General features: G+C 51.3%; 1 protein-coding gene across 3 annotated transcripts; it reads left to right on the plus strand.

Annotated features, from left to right (window-relative positions):
• Positions 1 to 219: 219 nt before the first annotated feature.
• On the plus strand, positions 220 to 6,793 carry SPRY1 (sprouty RTK signaling antagonist 1). 3 transcript variants are annotated; one of them, XM_030450689.1, is made up of 3 exons: positions 220 to 360; positions 1,065 to 1,748; positions 4,516 to 6,793. In XM_030450689.1, the coding sequence occupies exon 3, from the start codon at positions 4,571 to 4,573 to the stop codon at positions 5,534 to 5,536; it is 966 nt and encodes a 321-aa protein (XP_030306549.1). In that variant the 5' UTR covers positions 220 to 360; positions 1,065 to 1,748; positions 4,516 to 4,570; the 3' UTR covers positions 5,537 to 6,793. The 3 variants fall into 3 exon arrangements, with proteins under 3 accessions (XP_030306549.1, XP_030306551.1, XP_030306550.1); XM_030450691.1 differs by lacking the exon at positions 1,065 to 1,748 and having other exon boundaries at positions 240 to 360; XM_030450690.1 differs by lacking the exons at positions 220 to 360; positions 1,065 to 1,748 and adding an exon at positions 2,476 to 2,632.
• Positions 6,794 to 8,255: the final 1,462 nt, after the last annotated feature.

Here is an 8,255-nt window from a genome sequence, read left to right on the forward strand (position 1 = left end):
GGCGGGTTCGGTCTCACAGACACCGGCACCCCGGCGGGTCCGTGACCGGTGTGAGTGTGAATGCGTGTGTGTGCGTGTGTGTGTGTGCGTGTGCGGGGAGGCGGCTGCAGGGCGGGCAGGTGGTGGCGGTGAAATCCATGCCGGGATTTCGGTGTCGCCGCGCAGTGACACATTGACATCACGGGGGCGCGGCCGGGCGGCGGGCGGGGGCTGCGGGCTGAAAGGCGGCGGAGCGGGGCCGGAGTCACTCCGGAACGGCGGCGGAACGGCGCGGAGCGGGGCTGCAGACACTGTCCGGGCTGGACTCCGCGCCGGGGCCGCCAATGTGCCTCGGGGAGCAAGCGCTCACCTTCCCCTTCGGTAAGCCCGGGCAGCGCTCGCCGCTCCTCTCCCAACCCCCCGCACCCCCCGCCGGATCAGGTGCGGGCGGGCAGCGAGGGGCTTCGCCGCAGCCGGCGGAGGAGGGCGAGGGGCTGGGAGGTGGCAGGGGTGAGATTCGCCGGCGCGGTGTGAGGGAGGTGCGGGCGGGAGGAGAGCTGCCCGGGCTGCGTCCCGCTCCTCCCCGCTGCTGGGATCGGGGGGTTCGGCGGGGGAGCCGCTGCCCGGCTGGGCTGCGGGCGGGGGAGCCGGGCCGCTCGACTTGCAACCTGACCAGTCACGATTTGCTGGTAATTATAACACTTCCAGTTCGGCAATTGTTTTGCCGAACGTGGGGGAGTCTCGCTTGCCTGCTGGAGCCTTGTTTGGTCCTCTCGGAATACCGAGGAAGCTCCGGAGACTTCCGTGCAAGATTTTTGTGTCTAGGGCTGCCTTATAGTGCCGTTTATCTCCCTGACGTGCTGCCCGTGCTCCGAGCCTGTCAGTCAGCCTCCAGCAGCAACAGCAAGCACATGGCAGTTTGCAGAGAGCTCGCAGAGCCATTACACTCTGCCTCTCGCTTCGTTTGCAACTTGCTGAAGTGTGCCTTGAATCAAGTGCCTCTTCGTGATTACTTTTTAAAAAACAACCCAAACCTACAAAAAACCAACAGAACCCAAAACCAAACAAAAAATCTCTTGCACTAGGGGTTGTGGTTGCACTTTGCCAGAAGGGACCTGCTGCGAAGACCATGCGGTGAAGCCGAGCGCCGGACCTGGGACCGCTGCTGTGCACTCACCCCCCGTCCCTTCAGCCTGGAGGGATTGCCCGGGACTGCAAAGGGAAATAACAACCTGGCCAGGAGCCTCGCGTTCCTTGCGTGTTCCTGGGAGACCTTCTTCTTCTTCTTCGCCGGCGCTGCCCGGCCCCACTCCCCGCCGCAGCCTGCAGCTGCCTGAACGCTACTCGCGATAAACCCTGTGCAGAAAAGGGGCTTGATTTTTTGTTTCCCCCGTCACCTCCAGACCCGGAGAGTCGCGGCCGAAGGAAAGCGCTTCTTCTGCCCCCCACCACCCCCGCCATCCCGCGGGCACGGAGGGGTCTGGCTCCGCCGAGGAGCGAGCTGGGGAAAGGCTGAATGCCGGCCCCCGAGAGAGGAAGGCTGCGGCAGGCAGCCCAGCTGGATTTTCCTCCCCTCGCCGACGAGTAGGACGTGGAGATCGGGCGACGAGGGCTTTGCAGGGACGAGGAGTGTATCCCGCCTGCTAGCCCCCACCCCGCGGGGCTGGGGAGAGCGCGGAGCCGGGCCCGCAGCCCCCCGCCCCCCTGCCCTGCGGGGCTGCCGCCTCCTGCCCGCTGGATTTGCCATTGGTGGCGATTCCTTGAAAGAAGTAAGTTGGGGGGGAAGGACGCTCGTCGTGTTCTGTGCAGCGGAGCTCAGGCGGGGGGTGGGGGCGGTGCAGCCCCTCTGGCTCGCACAGCCGCGGCGAGCAGGTGCCTGCCAGGGGTACCGCAGCCCCCTGGCACCCTCCCAAAACAGAAAATAAAATAGAAGCCCGCTGGGGTTGGGCTTCCGCGGGCGGGCCCTGCGGGTGAGGTGCGGGAGCAGCCGCGGTCTGAGAGAACCGGAGACCCGAGGGGAGCTGTGTGGTGCTGGGGGGGGGGGTGGAGAGCATCGCGGTGGGCTGAAAAACGAGCACAATTCAGAAACAACCAAAAAGCAAAAAAACATCGAACAGCTAAAGGCAGCCTCGCAGGCGGCTCCTTCGGCAGGGTGGGGGCTCCAGGCCGGGTCTATGGGGGTTCTGCCGGGGGCCCCAGGGACTGAGTGGCGGGGGAAACCCCAGCGCTGCAGGGGCTGCTCGCCGGGCGCTGCCGCTTTAAATGCCGGGGAGTCCGCCCTCCCGGGGCAGCGCTGACCGCGGGCCCTACCCTGCAGAAGGGGGAGGGAGAAGGGGAGAGGAAAAAAAAAAAAATCCACCCTTGTTTTCATTCATAACTTTTTTTTTTTTTTTTGTCCTCCCTTTTTTCCCCTCCTCTTCCTTCCGCCCCGTCAGCGCCGCGCTGTGCTCCGCTCCGCGCCCCGGGGCGCAGAGGGCGCCGCTCCGCCGCCTGCCCGGGGCTGCCCGCGGAGCCGCGGTGGGGAGCGGGCGAGGGGAACTGACGGCGTTTTCGAGCCGGGTGGGGAAAAGGGGGTGGAAGGAATCGCTGAAGCTGGGGGGCGAGCAGTGCTGACACTGGCTGCGGAAACATGAGTTCTCCCGCCGTCACTGCTGTATGTTATTCTGTTATTTTATTATTTTATAAGCCGGGAGGCTGGGGAGGGGGCGACTTTAAAAGTTGTTTGCACGGGGGTTGGGGTGGTTTGTTGGGCTGCTCGGCAGCTGGTCGTGTCAGTCTGCGTGTGCCGTGGTGGTGGTGTTGCACTTTCCCCCCAAAGGTGGCACTGGATGTCCTTAGCATTTTCTCGGGATATTGTTTTTCATTCCCTGGGGAGCCCAGCTCCTGGTTGGTGCAGCTGTAAATCTTTCCCTTTTCACATTCATTCACCCTTGGTCTGTTGTGGATTTATATTCGGTGCTTGTGGAGAAGGCAGCTTGCTATGTGGGGTGAATTAGAACTAAGCAAACCTGTTTGTTGTTGAGGTGGGGTTTTTGTGGGGTTTTTTTTTTGTTTGTTTGTTTGTTTTTCTCTCTTCGTCTAGCAACCCTAAAGCCCCCACAGGGTGACAGTATGTGTAAAATTAAATCTCTGCTGGATGAGCACAAGAACTTTGTGTCCTGGTAGAAGCTGTCACCATTTATTAGTGGTATGAGTGACAAAGATGCTTTAACTACCTGTGAGAAGAAACCTTTGCTGCTCTTCTCCATCCCTGTGCTCCCATGACACTGTGCCACTTTCTCTCCCGGGTGGCAGCAGCTCAGTGCTGGCTGTGGTCTGGGGAGGCAAGGCAAGCTCTTTCTCACGAATATTGGATGTGTTTTGCAAATGCTTGATAGCACTTGGCTGTCTCCTCTTCCAGGTAACAAACGTGTATGACATTTCAGGGGAGGGGGCATGCAGTGAAGGGGGGCTTTTGCCTCAGCTGTCAGTAAAGCAGTTTATTTTTTTTGTTCTTTGTATAAATGTGGCCTTTAGATACTTGTCTGAATTTTTACAGAGGTAGAGAGCTGTCACTGCATTTTTCTCCGTCCTGCAATCTTTGTGTCGATAGCTGGGCGGAGTGAAACAGAATGAAAATGTGCAACATTTAATTAAAAGCTAAACTGGAAGATGTCTTTATTTGAGGAGGTTTTAATCTGTTTGTCTTGTGAAAATGGATTTGTGCTTTGATTGTTTTGAGGTTGTTGTGGGTTGTCTTGTTTTCTTGTCGTTTGCATTTCACATTCTTATGAATCTGGACGTACTTTTTATCTGACAGCTTCTCTTAGCCTTTTCTACCCCTTTTTCTCTCACACCCTGGCCTGTGGTCAGAAAATACTTGAAAAGGGACTGTTGGCACCCCTGCTTTAATTTTATAGGCAGCATGTAAGATTTGTAGGCTGAGTTACCCTCTCATAGAAAATGTCCTGGCAGGTTGCCAGTACTGAGTTTGAGACTCTGTATCACTCCTACTTCACTTCAAAAAGGAGATTTTCCAAATGCATAGGAAGCAAATTGTTGAGCTTTCTGTTGCTGCACGTTCAGACAGAATAGTGAGATTTGTGCATGTTCTTTACTCTGCCATGCAAGCATGGTGGTGATCTTGCCTCTTTCCAACTTAGTTTTGGGGACATTCAGAATTTCTGTTGCTAGTTAGACAGATGTTAAGCAACAAGTGAGAAGCACTTTCTGTGGCTTGCCAAGTAAGCATGCAGGTTAATGCTGCAATTTTTAAATTTTTTTTTAATGGCATGGGGTCTCCTTTGCATTCCTCATCTATGATGCCATACCCAGACTCTCCCTGTTACTGGACTTTGGCCAGATCCTCATCGTTGTTGTAATCCCCTGCTGAAAGAGATCAGTACCAGGTGGCTAGGGCAATTTGTGGTTTGCCGGATCATTTCTATTTGCAAAAAGTATCCCATTCTTTATTCCTCCTTGATCTTGTCTTAAGTGTGTATATATGTACGCATGCGGTGTTTATTTATACCTTCTGTCCATCTCTTTTTCTTTTAGGGTTTCAGATGCATGCCAGGTTCCCACTGAATGCCAGAAGTGGAGATCACTACAGATGGAGCCCCAAAGTCCACATGGCAGCGGTGGTTCACTAGCAGTGGTGATTCAACAGCCCTCTTTGGACAGCCGGCAGCGATTGGACTATGAAAGAGAGAGCCAGCCAACCACTATCTTGTCACTGGACCAGATCAAGGCCATCAGGGGTAGCAACGAATACACCGAAGGTCCATCTGTGGTGAAAAAACCCGGGCCGCGGACAGCACCAAGGCAGGAGAAGCATGAAAGGACTCACGAAATCATACCAATTAATGTGAATAATAACTACGAACACAGACCCAGCCACGTGGGGCATGTGGCACATCAGCATAACACGAGGGCTCCCGTCCTGAGCAGATCCACCAGCACGGGGAGCGCCGCCAGCTCCGGGAGCAGCAGCAGCGCGTCCTCTGAGCAGGGGCTGCTGGGGCGGTCGCCCCCGTCCCGGCCGGGCTCCGGCCACAGGTCCGAGCGGACAGTCCGGACGCAGCCCAAGCAGTCGTCCCTGGTTGCAGATGATCTGAAGGGTCCTTTGAAAGAGGACCCGACGCAGCACAAGTTCATCTGTGAACAGTGTGGGAAGTGCAAGTGCGGGGAGTGCACGGCCCCGCGGGCGCTGCCCTCCTGCCTGGCCTGCAACCGGCAGTGCCTCTGCTCGGCGGAGAGCATGGTGGAGTACGGCACCTGCATGTGCTTGGTCAAAGGGATCTTCTACCACTGCTCCAACGACGATGAAGGGGACTCTTACGCGGATAATCCCTGCTCCTGCTCCCAGTCACACTGCTGTTCTAGGTACCTGTGCATGGGAGCCATGTCCTTGCTTCTGCCTTGCCTGCTCTGCTACCCTCCTGCCAAGGGATGCCTGAAGCTCTGCCGGGGCTGTTACGACCGCGTCCATCGTCCGGGCTGCAGGTGTAAGAACTCAAACACGGTCTATTGTAAACTGGAGAGCTGCCCCTCCCGGGGTCAGGGCAAGCCCTCATGATTTTTGGAGGGAGGTTTACTTCCTCCAACTTCAGTTTTTCAGGTTGTAGCTGATTATTTTCTTGTTCTGTTTTTTTCTCCTCTCCCCCGTTTCTGGAGGAGGCTGTTCTTGTGCTTTCCTTTCTTTCTCCCTCAACTTCACACACATAAGTTCTTCCTGTTGCATCTTTGCTTTCCTACTGACTCGGATGAGTGTGGAGTGTTTTATGTAGCTGTTGCTGCTCTTTGGTAAGTGTGGACCTGGTATCTGCACCTGCCACTCCCCTAGGCAGGGTCTTTTGAGTCTGTAACTGAACCACTCCTCAAAGAGGCCGTGAGAGCTTGCTGGGCTCTTGCAGCTTCTTGCTCTGTGGATATCTTCCCAAAGATGTTTTTCTTCCTCAGCAATTTTATTTTTGTTTTTTCTTAACCCTCCGGGTACCAAGGAAGAGTAACTTTCATGACTGAGCTGGATTGTGAAATAACATCCTGTCTGTGTTCTTTCTGGAGAGGGATGTAAAATAAAGGCTTTACCAATTGAAAGGCCTGACTCTTCTATAAGCAGCCACCTTTTTTGTGTGTGTGTATTTTTTATTTTTCCCCTGCTCTTCTGTTTTCTCTTTTTTTCTTATGGAACATTCTCAGTCCTGAGAATTACCCTGCCTCTTTTTTTTCTTTTTTTTATTTTCAGTGTAACTTCAGTTTTTGCTATGGTATGTAGATCTTCACATTGGAGACATTATGGCTGCAACATACTCACTTGTTTCTTTGTCTGTCAGCTCTTTGAAGGATATTGCTCACTCCACCCTCCTGCTCCTGTTTTTATAGTCTATCAGTATCAGTTGGTATTAAAGCTGGTGGTGTTCAAATATCCAAACCGCCTTTGGGTGTCATTGAGTCACCTAAACGTTCTTGAATCCTTGAACTTTCTTGTGGTCCTTTGGTTTAGTGAATTTAGCTCTGCTCTGTACTTTATAATTTTATTCTGTCCCTGTTTTATTGCCTTAGCCACAAATTGTGGTCCTTTTTGTATATTTTATGTATAAACCACAAAGTTGAATCCCAACTATTTTTAAGACAAAAGTCTGTTAAAACTTTTTTTATTGTAAAGAATATTTATTATGTGAATCTCTATTATTTTATGATATTTATTGCAAAAGACTTTGAAAATGTACTCATGTCTGAATATAACAAAATATCAATACTTAACGAAATAAGGATGACACGAAGAAAGTACATATGTTAACTATAATGCAGAAAATATATTAATTAATGAAAATGGCTCTGGAGTTCTTTTGTTATAATGGCAGGTTCTGAGCTACTTGCAGGTATTGCTGGGTTGGTGGGGTCTCTCCTCCTTGCAGTCTGTCAGGTAGCAAGTATCTTCCTGTTGATACTTCAAAACCACTAGTCTGTGCTCTAGTTTAGTTTACCTCATTTTAAGTTTGCTAACTATATATCAAGTAAGTTTTCACTGTGGGATATTTAATACACTTGAATGTATACATTGTGTTTAACAGTGCCAAGAAGCTCAGGCCGTATTCATTTACCGAAGCATTTGAAAATACAGTTTTGGAGGAGGAAATCATAACTTCAGGCTTTTTTGTTTCCTGAGGAAGACCAAATTAACATGTACTCCTGTTCTCAATCTCCCTACACAGGGCCTCTTGGCTGTTTAAATTGTACATCAGCTGAAGTGATGAGCCTACCAAGCTCAAACCTAAATAAAAAGCAAGAGGCAGGATTAAGAATACTGATTGTGTTGCTGTAGTTTGCAAACTGTGAAAGTTTTGGTGTGTTTGTGCCTGTGTCTGCAGCTCGTTTGGGTTCGTGACAGGTTTCCCTGTAAGTTTTCCTCTGTTTTCTGTCTTTAAATTAAAGGCCCTTAAGGGTGACCCAAGTGTCACAGTTGCTTGTGGCCGTTTAACACATACTCAAGGAAAAAGCTTTTCATTGGGAGTGAATGAGGAAACCTCATTCTTCCGTTTATGTGGGTCTAACATCACCATTCTTCTCAAGTCAAAAGTTTATTATATGGATGTTGTTGGGAGTAAGTGGTTCTAGAGAAACTCCACTTTAAGACAGTAATAACTTGACAAATAAGTCCTATCTGGATTTTGAAGTCCTGCTGCTCTGAACTGCCATACTGAAGCTGTTCTGCCTCCTAGCATGCTGATGGTGTGAATAAGCTTGACTTTTGTAGTTAATTCCATCAAAGCTGATCCAGGGCCATATGAGCTGACCAGAAAGTTACATTCTTTATTAAATGGCATTGATGACTTCTGTGAGGTATAAAGAGAAACCATCCTCTGGATGTGTCTAGAAGCATGTGGTTGGTAATACTGCTCTCCCAGCCTCAGTGAGACAGAACTGACAGGCTGGGAGGTTTGTGGGATGGCAGTGTATCCATATGGAACCTGCTTTCCAAGATTTATTCTGCATGAGGTGAAGCAAAGCCAAGAGAAGAGTGTTTCTGAGGATCAGACAAGTTGCTTTGCATTGCTTCCCTACCACTGGTGTGTCCCTAACTGTGACAGCTGCAAACAGCACTTGGGGGACAATGAAATCCTTGTTGAACAGTCACCAGTGGTCAGATAGGACTTTTTACAACTGTGTTCTGACACTCAAAAATGCCAACTGCCTTGTCACAACTGGATACATCCAGCTCTGTTGAGTAAGGTTGCTCCAAGGGTGTTGGTCAAACCTCTTCAAGAAGAGTTGCACTGCTTACCTCTTACCTT

This window comes from Calypte anna, chromosome 4B (assembly GCF_003957555.1).
Source record: "Calypte anna isolate BGI_N300 chromosome 4B, bCalAnn1_v1.p, whole genome shotgun sequence".
NCBI lineage: Eukaryota > Metazoa > Chordata > Aves > Apodiformes > Trochilidae > Calypte > Calypte anna.